The sequence below is a fragment of the Mus caroli genome, unplaced genomic scaffold (genome assembly GCF_978045245.1).
Source record: "Mus caroli unplaced genomic scaffold, Mus_caroli_1 scaffold_1, whole genome shotgun sequence".
NCBI classification, from domain to species: domain Eukaryota; kingdom Metazoa; phylum Chordata; class Mammalia; order Rodentia; family Muridae; genus Mus; species Mus caroli.
The window spans coordinates 185,962,160-185,984,695 of NW_028227256.1; the positions used below are offsets into that span (position 1 = coordinate 185,962,160).

The 22,536-nt window shown below is 41.1% G+C and overlaps 1 protein-coding gene across 10 annotated transcripts in view; it reads left to right on the plus strand.

Annotated features, from left to right (window-relative positions):
• The window catches only part of Esrrg (estrogen related receptor gamma), a 614,884-nt gene that overhangs the window by 528,686 nt on the left and 63,662 nt on the right, over positions 1–22,536 (plus strand). For all 10 annotated transcript variants that reach the window (XM_021166361.3, XM_029477722.2, XM_085843710.1 and 7 more), the window contains 2 exons: positions 17,348–17,458; positions 21,234–21,395. In XM_021166361.3, coding sequence (XP_021022020.1) covers positions 17,348–17,458; positions 21,234–21,395 — 273 coding nt within the window. The remainder of the gene's footprint in view (positions 1–17,347; positions 17,459–21,233; positions 21,396–22,536) is intronic.

Consider the following 22,536-nt stretch of genomic DNA (forward strand, 5'->3'; position numbering starts at 1 on the left):
AGAACGGAGGCTCAACATAACTGTATCAGTGAAGAGTTGTGCTTTGGAAGCAGGCACACCCTAGCAGCAGCATAGTGTGTGCACTGATACTCATTATCATGCATTATGTTCAGAGAGAACACTGTGCTTAGCCTGCATGCTATTCTCACCCAAAATGCTCATTGCTCTGTGTGTGTGCGTGTGTGTGTGTGTGTGTGTGTTATGTGTGTGCATGTGTGTGTATGTGTATATGTGTTGTGTGAGTATGTGTGTGGGAATGTTTATGGGTACATATATATGTATGTATGGGAGTGAGTGTGTACATGTGAATATATATTGTGTGTGCGTGTATGTGTGAATGTGTATGTGAGTGTGTGTATGTGTGTGCATGTGTACATGTGAGTGTGTGTGTATGTCCAAGTGAATGTGTGTATGTGTGTGGCACTGTGCATGTTTTCTGCTCCTCGGTGAATTCTTGGAAGATTATTTTTCTTTTGTTTCTTTCACCCACAGTTTATTTTAAAATGTGTATTGTATCTTTGAAACTCCAAAGCAGAAGGGGGAAGGGAGGCGAATCCTTCTCTTGTAAAAACAATTATTGTCCTTATTTTTTTATTTATTCATTTTTGGGTTAATTTAGTCTGGCTAAAATTACATACATATTCATGGTTCTTAATAAGAACGAGGCTTTACTCTTAGTTAGTTTCCATAAATCTGTTCTCATAAGCACTTGATCGACACCCACTCTAACTCTTGGAAGGAGATTTCAGACTATCCAGGAACGCTGCTCACAGATCTCTTATTTTGTTAACTCTTTCCCCCAACCTCTGAATGCTTCTCTACAAGACAATGTTAAATTACACCTTCTTTCCCCTTAAGTTTCAGGAGAGTGCAAGACAGGCTCTGTAGGAAGCTTTGGAAAATGTAAAGGGAAGGAAGAAACAACATCAGTATATTATAATCTCAAAAGGAAAAGAACAAAACTTACAGTTGACCACATATTGTAGTCAAAGTATAGACTGTTTATCTATTCCTAAATGCACTAAACTATTTTTAATGATTTATTTTATTATTTAATTAGAAGAGTGAGTGTGTCCTGTGTGAGTATGCAGGTGTCTGTGGAGGCCAGGGCTTCTCCTCTCCCTGGAACTAGAATCCTAGGCTCTAGCTTATGTCTGGAGCTACAAGAGTCCTGGGAAGTGAATGTGGGCCCTCTGTGAAAGCAGTACATGCTCTTATCTGTGAACCATATCTCTAGCTCCCAAGCAGAGTTTTAAAATTGTAATTCAAATCTGGCTCTAAGCATTGATTAGAAACAGCATTATAGACAGTGAAATACGTTATAATTCTTCTAAAATATGATGCTTCTCAAAATTCTCTAGCATACATGTCTACATCTGAATGGAGTACAGTTAGGACTCTCTTCAGTTTCCTGTGGATGCATGTGGGGTTTATAATGCTCAGATTATACTGAGGTACCAAGAATATGATATTGTTCATTAAACTCCCATTCATCACACAGGTGTGGTTGAAGAATAGATACGGAAGTTGTAAGCATGATAAATTGTCTTTTTAATATGATGGAGGTGCTAATTGAGGAAGGGTTTGAAAGCCTCACTTACTTAGGCAATCATCTTGTATAAATAGAAGTTGACAAAGATGTATGTTTTTACTTAGTAGGTGCTCCTTACATAGGAAGAACGCCCTCTGTCCTTTCTCTGCTGATGTGCATTAAGCTTCATTTAACATACAACATAGACTATTCTTTTTAAAAGTTTCAGTTATATACACATGGTAAACATTAACAGTCTAAGTTTCCAAATATGTCAAAAGATTTTTTTATTTTAATTTTATGTCATTCAGAATCTTAGAAAGCCTATTGCAGATGATCCAGGGAATCCCAGAGTGAAGTGAACAGCCTCTGGAAAAATGAAATAGTTGTATGGATTACAGTTCATGGAGGGGTGATTACTGTGGAGATACATCTTTGCACGTATTTCTGTTTTATCCACGAGAAATGGAATATTGTTACTGCTGGGATGTCTCTATAAAAGAAAATACCTTCCTAGATGTAAAGCTCCCTTCACATGCTTTGCATTGTCCCTTGAGCTGGCAGAACTTACAGGACATGGGCTCCATTTCTGTGCGAGGTATTCAATAGGGTGAAGAAATGACTTCGGATGCTAACGCATGACTGTTCACAAACATCCCCTGCAACAACGTTGGCTATAAATATCGCACCGTCATTTTGAAAGTATGTCTCCTCACAGATGGCTTTTCATCCTGTTATAATCTGTAGATAGATTTGTACTTATAAACCCACTCCCTGCCTGTTTGACTCCATGATTTCAAATACACTGTCTGTTTTGCAATAGTGTATTCAAAACCAAGACTGTTCCAATTCATTCCCTGCTAAATGGACGAGATTTCGTTCCACTTTAGTTTAAAAGAATTCAAACTCAGGGAGAAGTCTCCATTAGTGTAATTCTTTGTTAAAAGTTTTTATGCAGCTCTTTAGAGTATATTGCCAGCTTGCTAGATGGAACTGGACATGCATTTGAAAAGCTTATTCTGTATTCTTCATTTTACATTTTATCATATCTCACCTTTGAAAGCCAAAGTTTATAAGCACCAGGGATGCATGAATAATATCAAATAGTGTTTTATATATATATATATATATATATATATATATATATATATATATATGTGTGTGTGTGTGTGTGTGTGTGTGTGTGTGTGTGTGTGTTTAACCTGTGTTCCTGGCTACCACTTACATTATGTGCAACCCTTTGAACTTCTCTCATTTCAGGGTCACACACATGCCATTGGTAAATGAACAAACTCATTTTATTTGAATGGAAGATTAAATCTATTTCAGCCATTATTATCTTGGTTCTAATTTACAAGGGATTTTCTTTTTCTTTTTACTAGGTTGTTTGGCACCATGAGATCTGAGCATTTAATAGGATGCAGGCAACAGCTGATGCTAACACTCTCCCAGCACATGTCACTGTCCTGCAGCCACACCCTCATGGCCATACCCTCATGGTCATACCCTCACAGGCAAATACTTGGGGGCTATAAATCCCAACTGAACCTTCCCATTCTGTAATACCACAAACAGTGGGGTTTGGGCTTCCTTTCAGTTGATGTGCCAAATACCAAGACCAAAGGCAGTTTAGGAGAGGAATGCGTTATTGACTTCCAAATCTTGGTTGCTACCCTACATTGAGGGGAGTCAGAATAAGAACTCAAGCAGGGATTTGAAGCAGAAAGCATTGAGGATGCTATTTGCCAGCTTGCTCACTGAGGCTCATGATAAGTTAGCTTTTTATATATATACCAGGACCACAGGCCTAGGGATGACATTAACTACAGTCAGCTTGGCTCACCTACATCAGTTTAACCAAGACAGGATGCAAAATCTTTTAAAGACTCCAGCTAAGGAGATGTCTCAGGGATACAGCGCTCACTTTTCAAGAACAGGATCCTGACGTGGCCCCTGCACCCACACAAAAGCCGGTCATGATGATATGCATGATCAGTGATGGAGAAATGGGTTTTATTGATAGATAGATAGATAGATAGATAGATAGATAGATAGATAGATAGATAGATAGATAGATAAGATAGATCTGAAGAGCTCACAGGAACCAGCATGGCAGTCCAGCCAATCAGTGAGTTCTGCATTCACTGACAGTCACATCAAGAAAGACAACTAATATTGGTCTCTTGTCTCTCACATTTGCACACACATTTGTACATATACCAATAAGCATAGGTGCACACACATGTGAATTTATATGTATCACACACATGATGGAGTTAAAGAAGAGTAAAAAATTTTAAGTTATTTTTTGTGAATTATTTAAGATTTGGAATAATCTAAATAAATAAGTGTTTTCTAAAACAATATGTAGGTGTGTGTAAATCTGTTTTAGAAAGATCTAATTTGACTCCTCATACAGGAATCTTATACTTACATATAACTAAGTTAGACAAGGAGGAAATGAGCGAGAGTAAGAATAGCTTTTGTACCAGCTTCATTCATTCCCAAATGTGCAAGCTCTGAGCTTGCTCACTGTCTCCTTTAGGATGAGCTTAAATGCCTGAATAACTAAGGAACAGGGCCATCCAAAACTTACGAAAAAAAGGTAAAAATGTTACATTTTTTCTAGTCTTAAGTGTGGCGGCCCAGTGCTCTCTTGATCTGCCTTGTGGTTCTGTGGGTTCAATTTCACGGTCTTTCATTTCCAAGGCCAACAGGGATTCCAAGTGCTGAGAAGCCAGCCACAAAGGCCCTGTCGATGGAGCAGGGGCCTCATCCTGCCCAGCAGTGACCTTCATGATGGATTAGGATACCTCTGCTTCCCCGGATGCCTGGGCAAGGGGGCATCCCTTCTGGTTCTCCTCATGGCAGCAACGTTGAGGGTCTTAGAACAAGTCAATTTCTGAAATCTCCTCTTGAGCAGAAGCTGGTATCTCTGTTGTAGAGGCCTGAGTTACAGGGTTAAGAGAAGCTGTGGGGTGACCATTTCTTTCATGTTCATGTTTGTCTCCTGTATTTTGCTAATCAGTGCACAGACAGACAGACAGGCAGACACACACAGTCACACACACACACACACACACACACACACACACACACACACACACACGGCTGTACTGGTCCTGATGCTATGTGAAAATAGGATCCAGCTGTCCAGTGTGTTTCATGCTTTATTAAAACACTCAAGTCTTCAATGGTGTGATTGTGGCATTGTGTATGTGAAGGTTTTTGCACTGTGCCTTCATACCCTTGAACCTTCATGGGGCCTTTTGTTTCCCAATCTCCGTTCAATTTTTTCACTTCTCTTAAAACAAACATTCTTACTTTAAAAGTCAACTCCCATCCTTGTGTCACTGAAAGTCACATTTCCTGACCATGTCACTTCCTTCAGAGTTACTCTAGCCAGACCTTCTGTCCTACATACCCAATGATTCCCTAACCCAAAGGAAGTACCTTTAATTCCTGAAGTCCAATTCTTCAAAAAATAATTATTTTGATTATATGTATAATAAAAACAAATGCTAATTATACATATAATAAAAACAATTGTGTGTGTGGGTGTGGGTGTGTGTGTGTTCGCCTGCATGCATGTATGTGCACCACTTATGTGCCTAGTGCCTGCAGAGGCCAGCAGAGGTAATCAGAGCTGCCAGAATTAGACTTAAGGATGGTTATGAGCTGACATGTGGGTGCTGGTAACTAAACATGGAGTCAGTGCTCTAAACCCCTCTCCATCTCCATAGCCACAAAACTCCAGTTCCACTTCCTCAGAGAACTGCCTGGAAGGCCCAAAGCATGGTTTTTCTGTTCTGAGAGTTCACTTCTTGTAATGCAGAAAGGGCCAGCAGAACATGAGTTTGCCACCAGCTCTCCTTGACCACTCCGTAAAGCCTAGTGACAGTGGACTGCTGAGCCACCAAGAACTGACATGCCATTCCAGCATGCTTCTCTGAGTAGACTCACATTCCTTTACAAGATGCAAACATTGAATAAACGTGGTGGATGAATTGAAGAAAATCTTTGCCATTATTCTCTATGATTGCCCATGGGAACTTCTGCAGTGAGTCTCTTTCATGAGGGCTTGTTTGGACCAAAACATGCCAACAATTTTAACTGACAGGTGCTAGGACAGGGTCTGGATGGTTAAACTTATAACCTTGTTAGAAATGAGTTCTAATAAAAAACGCTTCTTCCATTAACGTGGGACTAAGCGCCGACTCAGTAAGATTTTAAAATTAGAGTTTTGTGTTGTAGTCTATAGGACAGCTTGAGCAACTGGGTCATTCAATTTGCACTTCTACATAATGAGGGCATAAGTGAAATTCAAGGATAATTTCTAATAATTTCTAAATCACTACCAACATATAATATGATTAGTTTAAGCCACCAGTTGTCACACTTGGCTTCCATCAGGGAAATTCCAGCAGTTGGCTTCTTCTAACTCCATGGACATCAAAAAGTCATAACTGACAACCTAGCAGCCCGAGGCTTAACTTCAGCTGGAAATCTATGAGCAATTACATACTGATGGTTTTACATAAAGGCTCAGAATGGTAGGATCTTTTGATTATGGGAACTTTGAGGCAAGCACGCCCACGTGGGGCCTGCCCCATCCACAAGGAGTAACTGATCTGCACCGTGTACTTTCTACAGGGCACACTCTTTCTCTCCACTGCAGTGTGTGCCTCTTTTTATTTTTTTCTAACAGTCCATTTTACTGACACCGTGAAGGTCATTCCCCAGGTGTTTAGATTTATAATTCTTGATATAAATGTCAATATAAACTTACACATGGTGAGTTCTCTTTTCAAAGGAAATACTCTGCACATGAATGGTTCTCAAGGCTTAGTGGATCAGGCCATGGAATTAATAGAACAGACATAAAAATAAGCAATATTGTACTGATTGAAAACGTTTGTTCATGCGTCATCTGTATCTGCATGTCTGTGTGTGTACAGTAGTTGCCTTCACTGTGTGTGTGATGTGTATCTCTGTGTGTATAGTAGCCCCTCTGACTTGATCTCCAGAATGGAAAACATGTATGAAATCTGTCCTATTCCATTCCATGTACCACAAAGATAAAGGTTGCTTTTCATCAGCTGCAGTTATCCAGAGATGATAGTATGTTCCACTGGGGTGAGAAAGCAGTAAATGGGAAATTCTGAAAGTATATTTTAAAGATTATCCATTGAGATGTGCATGGTGGAGTCTCAGGTTGTTTTCTTCCCTCTGCCCCAAGTGTGGAGTTTCCCTTTCCCAACATGTCTCCGATGTCTACCACCAAGCTGTCAGTCACTCGGCAGCTGACTAAGGCCTTGGCTGGAGGCCTGCACATGTACACCATGGTGGTCTCGGGCTGCCATTTTTTGTAATAATAGAGCTAAGTCGGAAGAGGCTGAAGGCGTGGTGATGCCTTAGTCCATGTGCCGCTTGCTTCTGTGAACAGTGAAGGCTCTTGATTTAAGCAGAGGTAAAGCTTGACCAAAATGTGAAGGTGACCAAGATCTGTGGTAAGATGGAACCTGTCATCCAGGCTCTCGTAAGGAAGAAGAACTACGATATTGTGCGTGTTTTCTCTCACCTCAACCAAAGAGTAGAGCCACAGTGTGTAATGAGAGCTCAGCCAAAATGGAAAGGTTCACAGATTCCTCTGTGTGTGTGTGTGCATGTCATGTGTGTGAGTGCATGTGTGCGTGTGCCTGTGTGGGTGCGTATGTGTGTGAGTGCGTGCATGCATGTGTGTGTGTGAGCATGTTCGTGCACGTGTGTGTGTGTGTGTTTTGGTGGGGATATAGTTCATATAGAGTTCAATGCTGTGTGTGCTGTCAACATTTACCAAGTATGCTGCCCATAGTCAACGGGTCTGTGCACACATATACCGGAGCTTCTGGATAACTATACATGATGAGATGCAACCTTGATCTTCCTGGTATATGTAATGAAATAGGTCAGACTTCACACATGCTTTTCATTCTGGGGATTAGGTGCTGTTTAGTTCAGTGACAGAGTTCTCCCAGCCCATGTGGCTTTCAAAATACCCACTATTTGGTCCTCTTCTGCTCAGTGTTACCCAGTCCACATGTCTTATTCTTAGCTGAACCCAGATGTGGTGGCCAACCCGAGGCTGTCTGTAATCTCCCCGTGTCAGCCTCCCCTCCACGAGCAGTGGACATTGATCTTTTCCTAATGCAGCAATAAGCTGCAAGCATTTTTTAAATGGGTATTTTATTTGCTCTATTATCGGTGAGAACAAAGGGAGATGCATTTGGCCAAGGTCAGTGGGAGAGGCAGCAAGACCCACGCCAGAGAGCCTTCTGCTGTCGGCTCTGCTAACGCTGCCATTTGGCTCCGGTCTCCACTGACTGAGGATCCAAAGTATGTTACATTTCCAGCTGCCCAGCCACTTGTCAGACTCCAAATCTGTGGTCACTTCCATCTTCTTAAGTATTTCATTCATAGACTCTTGGAACTGGAAGACAGCTTACCACGTGGTCAGATTCATTCATCTGCTTCCAGGCAGGAAGGCAGTAAAAGTGTCTTGGGAAGAGAATTTTTTTTCTTTCATTTGTCAAATTCCCCAAGTCCAGGGACGTATGGTCTTCCCTGTTTCACATTCAGTATTTAAATAAAGCTCTGAATAGAATTCTCACATGTTGGTCCTTCTTAGAATCTGACTGGCCTCCCCTTTGCCATCAGCTGTGTGTTTCTTTGTACAGAGTCTGGGAAGAATGCTGAAATAGTGAAATGCGGCATTCTGTTTTCCAGCCAGCTCTTGTGTGTGTGTGTGTGTGTGTGTGTGTGTGTGTATGTGTGTGTATGTGTGTGTGTGTGTGTGGTGTTTCACTGTGTTTTGTGACCCTCATGTTTTTATATCTTTCAAAGTATAATATACCAGCACACTAAGAAAATCAGCAAGCAGGACTTACAGAAAGAATCACCAAGAGATTCATTTATTTCATGTGCGCACTCTAGACAGAGAAATAGAAATAGAGCATTCAAGCAGACAGAAACACCTGATTAATAAATGATACATAAATGCATTTGTTCATCTCTTTTTGTCTTCTTTCATGCTAATTGTTTGAGGTACATAGCAAGTTCACTGATGTGAATATACAGCTAAAACATACCACAAAATCATTTGGCCGTATTTTTGATCCTTTGATCCAGTTTCAAATAGTGTGTGGAATTCAGCTGAATATGCATAGCAATAGAATGTGCTAAAGTCTGTGTTTGGGCCAGGGCATGTTTCTGATGTACACAGGAAAGCTGTTGACCCATAGGATAGACTAAGAAAAGCTGGCTTGGAAAACCACAGAGATTTTCATGGGAAATTCTACCTCTCCCTGCATACAGGAATGACAGCTGGGACTTTGACTCCCAACATCCAGCCTTGAGCTGCCTCATGAGCAGACAGGCCTGTTTGCTGTCCTTGGCTCTCCTTAGAATTGAAAGTCTGCTGGCCACCTTGTGGGTACTTTGAGGAAAGGTCTCTGGTGACAAGTACCCATAGAACATCTGTCAAGAAATTCCCTGCTTGATGCAAAACATGGGGACTCAGGGCATTTATCCTCTGCACACAGCAAGGGTTTTTTTCTAGCCCCTGCCCCCACTCTGCTTAAATATAGGCTACTTCTAAATTCCTGTAGAAGCATTTGAAGACCATTTTTCCATTCTCCCATTCCCTCCTCCCTCCTCCCCACCTGCCACCTTCCTTCCTCTTCTTTCCCCTTCCTCTCTCTTTCCCCCTCCTCTTCCACTCCCCCCCCTTTATTTTTTCAATTTCTTAGACTTGGTTTGAACTTGCAATTTTACTGCCTAAAGCTCCCAGATGCTGAGAACTCAGACATGATCCGCGAAGCCCAGCCTAAATATTCACCTCCAAGAATATTCAGTCCTGATCTGGTAACCTACAGTAGAGCATCTCCTTGGCTCCATCTGATGGTTTCTTGGTTACTTCCATTTTATTCTGCTGAAGCCCTAACTATGGCATCTTTGAACTCTGTTTCCGTCATCCTCTCTACGACAGAATGACTGTGATTCTCAACCCACCAACTTGTTAGCCATCTTGACTTCTTATTTAGTTTATGTTCGCATGATATTGCCATCTGACTAAACCTCATCTGGGCTGTTGTTGACAGCGAGTTTTCCCATAGGGTCTGTGAATGTGTCAGACTACTGTTGTGTTAAACTTCTTGCTGCCGATGTCACAAGAGACTAGAAATGCCACAAGAAACCTGCCGCTTTGTATGACGCTTGGACATGTAGATGTTAAAATTATACCTACATTTAATTGCAATTAAAATGATAATTTTCTATATGCTTTATGTATTGGGTATAGTTTTCACTAAACACAGCCTGAGAATATAAACAAACCATTTCTTGGTATATTTTGTGGTATGCTTTACTCTGTTACTTGTTGGTATGTTGGTTTGTTTGTTTGGTTGCTTGCTTGCTTAATAGGGAGGGATACATATAGACCGAGCTAGCCTTGAATTTACTATAGGATGGTTACAAGCTTCTGATCCTCTTGTCTGCTCCTCCAGACTGCTGAGATTAAAGCTCTGTTTCACTCTTGGTTTGTTTGGTGTAGGGAGTTAAGCCTGGGACTTTATGCTTGTTCAGGAAGCAACAGGCAGAATGAAGTACACCCTCAACTTCCAGATTTGTTTTGGATGTTACAGTAAAATGAAATGTTTAAGATTTTTAAGACAAAAAAAAAAAGGGAGATGTGGGGGAGGTGGCTTACTGTGCAAGAACATTTACTGTGTATTCATGAGGACCTGAGTTCAGATGTCTAGGACAGACATAAAAAGCCAGGTGTAGCATGGGGCCCCCTGCTTCCAATTCTAGCACTTTGGAGGTAGAGGCAGGAGGATCACTCTGAGTTTGAGGCCAGTTTGTTCTGTGGAATGAATTTCAGACTATCCCAAGCCACATAATAAGAGCCAAGTGGAGAGAAGGTCGGCGTGGTTGGCATGGTCGTTGTGAGTTCACCTGAACCAACAGTATGCCTGGAGCAAAGGCAAGGGTCTCGGAGGATGGGGAATACCAGCCAAGCTCCTGTTTCAGTAAGAGACCCCGTACCAACGGAATAAAGCACAGAGTGACAATAGCACTCTGGAATGTTCCATGGCCTGCAAGCATAGGCACCCCCATGTATGTGCACAGAGCACAAACTACACACACACACACACACATACACACACACACAAGCAAACCCAGAAAAAAAGGGAATATTTTCTTTTCTTTTTTAAAGACAGCGCCTATGTTTAGCACACACAGGCCAAGCGTGCACGCCCCTGATGGGAAGGGAAGAAATGGTGCCTTTTGAATGAGAGATTTCTTTAATTACACCAAGGAGTTAATAATGGTAGGCGTCGTATATTTAATGCCATGCTCTGGATGTCCCTCTCCCTTCTTGCCTTTTATTCCCCCTTCCCCCTCACAGAAACCTCAGCCTGAGCAGAAATAAAAGGTTCAAGGCTTGTCAGCATTAGTTTATAGACAGCTGTTTAAAAATAATGAGATATTGGGTATTGTGAGGCTCAGGGCTGTCTTGCCAGACTCATTCATTTCCATTCACCTTTTGTCAGGATTGCAGACAGAAGACATTCAATTAAAACGTGTCACCTGTTGCAGATGACCTGATTGGTACTTGTGTGTGTCATAGATCTGGCCTCCATACTGCTACGGAAGCATGGTCTCTGCTAAACACTTTGTGGAGAGTGGCTTCAAATGATTGCCATTCCCTCTTGGGCTCCAATCCAGGTCTTGCAAGTTCTGTGCAAGGGCTCTGGAGCCAAGCAAGAGCTGTGGGTTGCACCTCTGGGAGCTGGGAGTCAAGGAGCTTTTTGGGATTTTTGTGCTATGTGCATTAATCCACGTGTGCAATTTGGATGTACGTAGAAGCTAATGTGACTTCCAGTGTGAGCTTTCCATGTTAATCACCCAGATGGCTGTCAGGGGCCCTAAGAGAAAGGACTGATTGTTTGTTTATCTAGAAGACAAGACACTTTAATGTGAGTTCTATCTTAATATCTCATTTAGAGACTAAAGTCTCTCTGCTTCTCTTTCTCTTTCTTTCTGTCTATCTCTGTCTGCCTGTCTCTCTTTCTGTCATTCTGTCTCTGCCTGTCTCTCTGTGTGTTTCTCTTTCTCTCTCTGTTTCTCCTACTTTCTCTGTCTCTCTCTGTCTCTGTTTCTCTCTGTCTCTATCTCTCTGTCTCTGTCTCTCTATCTCTCTATCTCTCCCCCAAGCCCCTACCTTCCAATCCCTTTGTGATCTTTCTTACATTTTCACACGTCACAGAATGTCAATGCACAGATGGAGCAGTTTCCAAAACTTGGGTTTTGTGGACCAGATATTCCAGTCAAAGTAACTGAAATCATTAGCCACCACTCAGTGGGGCAAGGGCCATTGGTGGTGCCTGTTAGGACTGTGAACGTTGGCTGCAGTCCCCCTTTGCTTCTGTGCTCTGGCACAGCCAGGCCTGTCTAACGGGCAGGGCAGTGTCCTTTCAACGAGGAAGGAGGAGCACACAGAGTTTATAACCTGCCTTGCTTCAGACGAAAGGAATAGAAAATAAATCTTTTTAATTTAATTTAAAAAAAAATCATCACTGGGTTTGTTCCCAGCCATGGGCTCAGGCACCTGATGGAGTCATAGACTCAGAGTCACTTGGGCTGAGATTGAATGGGGGAAGTCATGTGCCTACTGTTGGCCCTGTTCTGCCTCTTAACTACGCCTGGTCAGGGTGGAGATATTGTTTACTTCAGTAATTTACTTTTAATTTTCTGGCATAGGCATTCTCTCCTACTCTCACCCTCACTCTGTCTCTGACACATTATGGCTGTCCCATTGGTAAAATGGGACAAAATTAGCAACTGTCTCATGGGGTTGCTTTGAGGGTATGTGTGCTAATCCATATAGAATTCGGCTCACCCTGAATGTATAGCGTGTAACAGTCTCAGGAACTTTAGTTTCTTCCATGATATGTCAGGCATGGACTGGCTCCTACAGAGGAAATCAGTACCAGGAGGCTGTCTGTTAAAATGCGAAGAAAGGAACTCAATCTCAAAGCCACATTTAACAATATTCCTGTCTACTTTGAGAGGGGTTACAAAAAATATCCGGAGGTTGGTTTGTCACCTTGTCTTCGATGGTCCAAAAGCATTTAATATGGCTAGGTTTTCCCTGAAGCATCTGCGTGCACATACAAATAATTTCCACTCACCCCCACCTGCTGGGAGACCTATAAATACGCATAGCTGCCCAGATTTTGTCCCAAAGGAGAACCCAACAGAAGCTGCCATAGAAATCCCCAGCACTTGTCTTGCTGCAGCTCCTACAAGAGAAGGTCCTCTGTGCCAGGTCCTCTGTGATGCTCCCCTCAACAGTCTCCACCAGAGACTCGGTTAGGGTCTCATGCTCTCTTCATACAGGGATGGAGGGAGGCACTAGTAGGCAGCAAAGTAACAGGGTAGTGTGCAGTAGCACACATTAACAGGGTAGCTCATGGTAGCTCACAACAACAGTGTAGCAGACAGGAGAGGTGAGGGTCCGTGCTATCATAAGTTTGGCTTTCCCATGCCTCCCACTCCCCCGACCCGACCCCAACCCTGACCCCGGACTCTACTGAGGTCTATTCTGGATGACATTTACCAAGCACCACTGATTGTTTAATACTCAAGTGATCATTTCAAAACTGTATTATTTGTTTCTTTCTTAAGTATTCCGAGGATCTTACCCTTAACATCTTTCAGTAAAGTTTTGCTTTGGAACAATGTAATAAATGCCTTATTTTTAAATTGGGAGAGCAGGTGAGGTATTCTTAATAATTCCCTGAAGAGAAAGAATATGTATGGAGTGCACCTGACTTGATGTGTCATAGGAGGGGAAGTGCTTTGACGTGGGCTGTGTAATGTTATGAACATTTGCATTTGGATATAACATGCTGGCTCAGCATGGGTCGAGCGAGACGACCTTGGCTTGACCCTTTGGCTTTGTTGGTTTGGTTTTTTTTTTTTTTTTCCTCTTCACAGCATTTTTTTTTTCCTCCCTGTCCTATTCCTGCTCTGTCCATTTTGTAAATTTGGACAGCATGTACAATTTGTGACTCCCTAGTGGTGTGTAGGCGGCACACACTGTACATGAAGAAGCCCCGTGAAAAATTCTGGTTAGGTAGGGAATGCCAATTATTAAAATCTTCTTATTTATTTATTTATTTTTTAAAAGATGGTGTTGGTCTGTGCTTGAGTGGACAACCCAGTTGCCTTCATTAACTTCTCACACATACTACATCCTGAGCACGTTATTATTTTTTTTAAAAAAACCACCCTCATGTATTAATTTTTTCAAAAGTATTGTACAAATGGCATCTAAGGAAAAATTGTTTATATAGATGTGTAAGACAAAGGTGTAGTTATTTTGGGTGTGTTGATGTTTGATTCTCATAAATCTGTCTCTCCCAATTACTGGTCATCAAATATGCTATTTATTTTTACTAGGGTTTTGAACCTTTTAAACACAATAGTTTAGGTTGTAATTATTAATTCTGCTCTTCATATTGGGTAAATTATAGCTGAACTCAAGGAAAACTTTGTCTACCTACCTATCTCTCTATCTATCTATTTATATTGAGATGGGACCCAGTCTAAAAAGAAGAAAAAGAATCATGTTGTGATATTTTCTGTCACATGAATGAGCACATTGGTTGTCAATCATCTAAGGCAAAGGAGCTATTCTCATGTGTTCAGAAGTCTGTTTGGGTCTGGTTTAGCCTACATGCTGCTGTTTTCAAATATGTTTATATTATGGACCAGGTGAAAGGGGGCTGTGTCTCCTTGGTCAGATTTTGTTTCAGTGCAAAGAAATAAATTGAATGGCATGGCATAGTGCAGAGATATTTGCACCTATTGTTAGTTAGATTGTCCTTTAAACTTTCACTGAGAGTATAGCCAGATACAGAAAATCATTATGCTGACAGGCACTGTCCCTCCAGGGGTGCATAAAAGGCACATTACCCCAGGTTTGGAAGCAAAGTTAAAAGGCTAACAGTAGATATATTTTATTTGGTCTGAAATATTTGAAAAATTTTTAATATTTGGCTGCTTTTGATTGGAAATGAATTTGCACATGAATACCTTATTATGATCTTCTAAAACACATTGACTTCAGAAAATTTTGCTATTAATTGTTATCCAAACTTGGCAGGAGCACTGCTCTGCATATTGGATCTCTGTCAGGTTTTACTATGGGATTATTAATCTAATGCTTTATGAGTATCAATATCTAGTCGTTTTCCCTACTGTCATATAAATAAAGATCACAAGTCGTAAAATAATTCTTTGTCCAATTGATTTTCATTTTAGAGAATAAAAAGTGAAATCCTCCTGTATTTGGAAAGCTCTTGACTATTTAGGACTGGGGTGGATATGTGGGTGGGATGTAAGGATGGATGGATGGATGGATGGCAGGGTGTATATACAAATAGATGGGTGGATGGCCATGTATCTACCTAGATGGGACAGAGGTGGGGAATGTTAGAGAGTCATTGGGAGCATGGATAGAAAGTCAGTCTTCAAAATTGAAAGAGAAATACCTGGTGATGGTCGTTATCTCACACTGTTGAGAGAGAGAGAGAGAGAGAGAGAGAGAGAGAGAGAGAGAGAGAGAGAGAGAGAACATGTTCACTAAATATTTTTGAGGATGCATTTTCTTTATAGATGCAGTCACTTTGGCTAAGAATGATCCCATATATATCCCCCCATGACCCCACCCAAGAGAACTGAATGACTTAATTCAGGCTCCAGCTGGAGGCAGTGCAGACATACTTAGTCAAAGCGCTAATTTCTTGTGTGTGGTGTACATGTGTGCACACTTTCTTGTGTATGTGTGTACCAATATGTGATTGTGTGTGTGGAGGCCAGGAGTCAATGTCCAGTGTCAGTCCTCAATCACTTTCCCCCTTAGTTTTCGAGCCAGAGTATCTTACTGACCCTGGAGCTCACTGGTTTGGGTCAGAGATCTGGCCACTGCGCGCCAGGATCTTCCTGTTTCTGCCGGTGGGCACTGGGAATACAGGCATGCCTTGCCACACTCAGTATTGCATGTGGGGTCTAGGAGTGAAAGTCAAGCTTAAGCAACAAGCATTTTAGGGGTTGAGCCATCACCCAAGCTCCCATATGTACTACTTGCTAGACAGACTTCATCTTCAGAAACTGAGCAGCATTGGGCTAGTGAGACCGTTCAGATAGTAAAGGTACTTGTTCCAAGCCAGACAACCTGAGATCCATCCCCAGGATCCACATCATGGAAGAAAATAACCAACTCCAGCAAGCTGCCTACTGCTCTCCATAAGTGCACACAAGCACTTATCCCCTTATAAGGCAAATAAATAAAGGTATAATAGATTTTTTAAAAAAAATCTACCAGTGATGTGTGAAATTATATTGGTAATATGAATCCTCTGATAAGCTCTAAGAGAATATTCAGGAGCCCATACACCAGATCTGAATGATCCAAGTGTCTTCTGCAGACTTGTGTTCTAACAATTTTAGAGATGACTAAAGTGCTCTCTCCTCTTTTACTTCATACTCTTTCCTTCTCTCCCTTCCCTCCTCTCCCCCTCTCCCTGCCTTGCCTTCTCTTGCTATATCTAGTAATAGCAGACTAAATGTTCTGCCCAGGTTGAAGTTAGCTGACAGACATCAAGGCTATAAGTAATATCAGTAATGTCCTGTAGGTCTCAGATGGATTAAAATGGAACCATGTAACATAAAGTGGAAAAATCTTGGCGAAAGGTTGCAAGATAAAATTATGAGAGAAGAGGGAGCTTAATAAATGGAGAAAGAAGAAGTGTCAGACTTTAGTAAATATTGATACAGTTATGCAAAGTGGATCCAACAGTTAGAGGAATGAAGCTAGAATTCTGTGAACATGAAATGCCTTGAAAACTATGACTAGAGTGGGGTGTGGCAGCTCACGCCTTTAGTCCCAGCACTCGGGAGGCAGAGGCAAGCAGATTTCTGAGTTCGAGGCCAGCCTGGTCTACAAAGTGAGTTCCAGGACAGCCAGAGCCATACAGAGAAACTCTGTCTCGAAAACAAAACAAAACAAAACAAACAAACAAACAAACAAAAAAAGAAAACTATAACTAAATATACAGGATGGGAGGATACAGAGCTGGGACTTTCTCACCTTCTGAATTCCCTACACTATTTGCATATCCCCACCCACTCTTGGTTCCCATTAGTGTCAACTTCTAAATAAGAATCTCTTGAGGAAATACACTGACAGGTTCATATGGACCAATACTGGATTACATCAATCCCATACTCCCCCAAGTCTGTAGGAACTCTGTCGAATTCAGTCCATGAGTGCAGCCAAGGAGGAATGTAGAGTTCTAGATGTTTCTGTTGACTGGGCCCCACACATGGAACTTTCATGAATGATAGAGGTGAGGGTACAGAATACCAATGCCTTTTATCTGAGAAGCCATGACACTAGCATAAAAGAAACCACTTCTTTGATTAATTTGCATGGAAGTGTGCCTTTGCCCTGATGTATATATAAATGGCAATGTTGATTGCTCTGTATAAAATGCCTTTAATATTTCATAGCCATGGGTAGCCATACTTTTCAAACACTGGCAATTTTGATACAGCCTCCATTTTTTTAAAGCCTTTTTTGTAATGTTTGTCCATTTTAAGTTCCACAGTCTACCTCCCTAGCACTCCTGTGAGATGCAGTTGATGTATTTGATTATTCTTTAGTAACTACCTTAACAGTAAGCCAGTGTCTGTCTCTGTCCACAGGGGTCCGTCTTGACAGAGTGCGTGGAGGTCGGCAGAAGTACAAGCGCAGAATAGATGCTGAGAACAGCCCATACCTGAACCCTCAGCTGGTGCAGCCAGCCAAAAAGCCATGTAAGTACAACAGATGTGCCCTGGCTTCCCAGACACAGAATCCTCCCAGTTGGCACTGTGTATCCTAGTGTTGGCATGCCCGTCCCTTATGAGTCCAAGGAAACTCCTCTCTGTTGGAGAGCATGAACTCTATTCTCAGGGATTGTCTATAAAGAGCAGTGTCAACCCAACTAATGATCTCTTTCATTTCTTTTAAAACCACCTATGATAATTCTCTACTCTCCCTGATTGTGTCTAGTCATTTTGAAGAAGCGTAAGCATGTTAATGCACAGCTTATATAGTGTGAATTTTACATTTACCGGTTGTCGTTATTTGCAGAGGTACATAAAAGGGACCATACTGTGATCATTAGTTCATTGGGGCTGTTAGTTTCAGATTTCACAAGAAAGTGACTTTTGTAGTTTTCCCTAACTAAATGAGTTTGGCTGCTCAACCTCCCAATGAAAATACATTAGGGGCCTCATTAATTTGAAACTATATAAGGTTAACACAGTAGCTAGCAATAGATTAGAAGGAGAATGGTCCCTACTAATAATGAGCATAGGTTGGTGGTTCCATCTCAGGTGCCCTTATGGGTGTTATAAATTGTTTTTAAAGAGCCTGTGATTTTATGATACCAGGTTGCAATTGGAAAGGATGGTTGGTGCATAGCTAGAATGCAAACCCCATTCTCTTTGTCATTAACTAAAAGGGGCTGGAGTGTAGATTGTGGCAATAAATGTATCCCATTTTCCGAGAAATCAGTTAATAGCTACAGTGCCGCCAAGCTAGTAATCTAGATGTTTATGCCTGGCATTCAGAAGAGTCCCTAAGACTTGCTTTGGTAGCAAAAAATACTTGCACATACTGGTTTTATTTTTCATAGAAGACACAAGCTACTCTTCCTTTTATCTCAGTTTGAGAGAAGGTAAGGCTGTTTTGATTTACCTTCAAGGAAAAAGGAAGGGTCCACTTCTAGTTCAAATTTTCCAGGAGGGGTCAGTGCTGTGCACCATCCATGGCAGCATCTGGGACTCTGTTAAATAAATAAAGCAGACCCTGAACTGTAAATGAAAGGACATTTTAACTGTGTTAAAGGCAAAGCAGCCCGTTTTACATAAAATGAAAGCGTAAGTGAACATATGGCATAGTTTCTTCTTGCCTTTCCAGAAAGCATTATGTTGATTATACTTTCAATTGTCCAATCTGGCATCTCCCCCTCAGCCCGAGCAGTAGTTTGGCATTCTGCAGATACAATCTAGGAGTGCATTAAGCAGATTTTGCACATTATAATTAAAAACTTTCTGATAATACAATAAAATGCAATAAACACTAATGCTTAATTGCATTAGAGGGTTAGTGTTTCTTGATTCAATAATGCCTACATTGCCCGTTTCTCATGTACCTGAAGCACACATTGACCAAAACCATTGATAATTTCCTCTACAGAAAGAGAAAGCAAGCGCCGGGCTATTTGTAAATCAACACAGTACAGGGACATCTATCGTTTCCTGTGTAAACCTGAAAAATTGGGAAGTGGCTTGTCAAGTACCTCTGAGAAGATTACAGCAATTGCAGGGCGCTCCATTCGTCTGAGATAAAGAGGGCTCCTAATGAATCGTTACTCATTATCTAAAGGCCGTTGTGTTAATTTTCCTTAGTCCATCCAATTAGTGTGTTTTCGTAACAAACATTTATAAAACTTAATTTTCAGATCCTGTCGGATAGGCGTCAGGAGACTCCACAGGCCTTAACGAGGAGGGAGCTGGGGAGATTTGTGCACCCCTGGCTGGTTGTTTGTGTACTACAAAGGCCCAAGACTGAAAATTGGGTTGTATTGATTCTAATTAGGGAAACATTAAATAAGACTTAGCCGGAAACAGTGCTGTTGGCTATTCTGTTTGCTGAAGAATGGGAATGCCCAGGCTTTGGCTGAATCAGTCTGACCTGCAAGTCAGAAAACCACGACTTGGCTAGAGCAGGCTGCATGCTTCCCCCAGGTGAAACAATAACATCTAGAATCAGGATTTCCTATGGTTACACACTGTGCCCTTGACTGATGCTTCCTCAGAGTCACAAAAATCAAAACTTCTCCCAGTGTAAGGAATACATGAAGTCCCTTCCATGACATACAAGACAAACAAGCACCCCTCCTTTCAAATTCTATACGCCAAAAAGAACATATATCGCCATTAGTTAGTTCTTCCCTAGAAAGTGTGCTATTTGGGACTATTTCTACCCAAATATGACCATTAATGTTAAAGACTACTATCTGAAATAACTGAAATTTCCATGTCCATATTAGTGCATTTTAAAATATATTTTTAGGGTTGCCCATATAAGACCCGAACAAAATCAAACTAGCCATCATTCTAGCCTAGAGTTGGTGGGGAGAGGTCTCAAGAGTTCTCCTACCCCTCTAAATTAAGGAACTCTTGACAGTTGATAGCTTTTGAGGAGCTTGGAAGAGTAAGATGAAAGAGCAAGGGTTGGATTAAATAATTAAATGGCTAAAATACATTATGTGAATTAATTTCAGAGAATCAATGGAATAATATTACACACACACACACACACACACACACACACACACACACACACACAATTTCAGGAAAATGCTAGATATGTCTTAGATAAGTCTCTTTGTTACTTCAGCGTAAGACCAAAGAATGCCAGGTATCATTTGAGGTTGAAGGAGTTAAAAACAGAGTGAACAAAAACGTGTAGCAAACATACTTGAGACTTTAGCTCTGTCCACAAAACTTGCCCCTTAGACTCCAAATTTTCTGGAAAGATATTACCTAGGACTCTTAAATATGTGAATTGATTTTTACCCATTTGTATCTCCTCATGTAGGAGAAAGAATCCCATCTAAAGCTACATCAAGAAATTGAAAATCAGACCAACGAGAAATATCATTCTGTTAGTCAGGCTTTACGGCCCCTCCATAAACCCACACATGCCCCTAAGCAGCAAAACACATCCGAAGAGACACTTCCCATTCGTCTCCAGTGTTGACTTTATGAAGATTTCAAAAGCATAGATCACAAATTTCAGACAGATAAATCTGAAGCAGAGAATGAACTGGGGACAAGAGATGAAAGTAGGAGATTAAAGAATAAGGTGCTCAGAGGAGAAAATGCTGTATCGTATAAGCAGGCTCGTTTTTATGGGCACAGATATTAGCTGTATTTGGAGGGTTGGCTTGCTACAAGGAGACTGGAGAAAGGAGGGCAGCTCCTATTTAATGCATCCCAAGGAGATAGAGTTATATAGTCAGTAATTCATCCTGGCAGAAGGGCTCTGACCTTTGGCTCTTCCTTAAAGGAATTAAAACAGTTAATGACTTTCGTGCCTATTAAGACTATGGGCGTTTGTGGATCTTTGCTTTCTGCATTGGACCATATTTCAATGCCTTCCCGTGGGCTTTTATTTTGAAGCTGTTGTGTGCTGTTTAGTCTGCTCCCCCAGACCCCACTTAAGAATCAGAGAGCAAACCCAAGAAACATCCTCACCTCTATTCCCCGTTTGCTATAAAAATGTTCACAGCAAGACCAGGTTTTCTTTCCCGAAAGCCAGGCAGAGAAATAAATGCTTTGTGTTGTGAACAGTGAGTTCTTTCTTGCTGTGAATTTCCCTAAACACTTCTCAAAGCACACAGGGTGTACCACGATGGAGTATGTGTGTTTGATGGTAGGATACCGCAATTATTTTTCAAAATATGAAATAGCTTAGAGTTTATAGAAGTGGGTGGTTGTGCTGGTGAGCATGGAGTGCTCTGCTCTGACCCCACAGATAACAAGATTGTCTCGCATTTGTTGGTGGCTGAACCAGAGAAGATCTATGCCATGCCTGACCCTACTGTCCCCGACAGTGACATCAAAGCCCTCACCACACTCTGTGACTTGGCTGATCGAGAGTTGGTGGTTATCATTGGATGGGCAAAACATATTCCAGGTGAGTTCTCTGGAAACCCCAAGGAAAGGCAAAGACTGCAGCTGACTCCAGGTTTGTATGTCGTACGGGGGGAAATTTTACATATTTCCTGTGAGATCATTTCTAACTCTCTGTTGTCTGCACTTAACTCTGCACCCGTTTTCTTAATTCCTCCACTTTTATATAGTGAAAAGCCTGATGTTTATAAACTGTCGTGGACTCTGCTTTCTGGCCATTCCCTATTTGAGGGCAGTATTTGCCACAGTGTAATAAAGAACATGAAATCAATAAAACCATTTCTTAGTTACAGTGATGATTTTTATTGTTTTCCTAAGGAAAAAAAATTCTACTTTTTTTTTTTTTTTACTTTAAAACTATTATTTTCAGCATTAGGCTATTGTATTCTTTTTTTTCTGAATATTTTATCTTGGTATTTACCATCTTCACTTTGCCCTTCTCTTTATGGTCACACATTTTAAATCAGTTTGCAATTAGATATTTATGATGAATTTATACACAAAATGAAATGCGAGATGAAGATGGCAGATTTTCTCATACGCTGACCCCAAGCCTATTGTTTTATTATCTTTCTTTCTTAATCCATCCTATAACAGCAAAAACATATTCCAGGCCATATCACAAAAGGAAACATTTTGAAAATGTTCACAATGTGTTTGAATTCATTTTCATTTCCTTTGGCTTTAGCTTTCAAATAGTTTGTAAAGAAGTTTCCAAGTGACAAGAGATGTTTTTCTGGTGCACACAGTTAGCTTATTTCTGTCTTCTTAAACTAGTTTGTCTTTATGCTTTGAATGCTACAGTAATTTCTTTAATCAAATTGATGGAAGTCCCTTTCCCAGCCCACACTGAAACCAATTTATTGGTCATGATACGCCAGCCATGTCGCTAACAGTCGTAACGAACTGTCAGGCGGTATCGCAGTGAAGCTAATTTGAAGTCATTAGGTGTGCAGCGTTCAGGCAACAATTTGTTACAGTGGTTAGGGACACAGCTGACATTTCTGAATAGCTTTGTTCAGGGCAGTTCTAGATGAGACCAAGCAAATTGTAAACTAATTTAAACATCGCTCTGTATTATACCGGCTACTTTGTCTTACACTGTGTGCTAATAAAGCTCTCCAAATTAAGTCAGAACTGGTTAA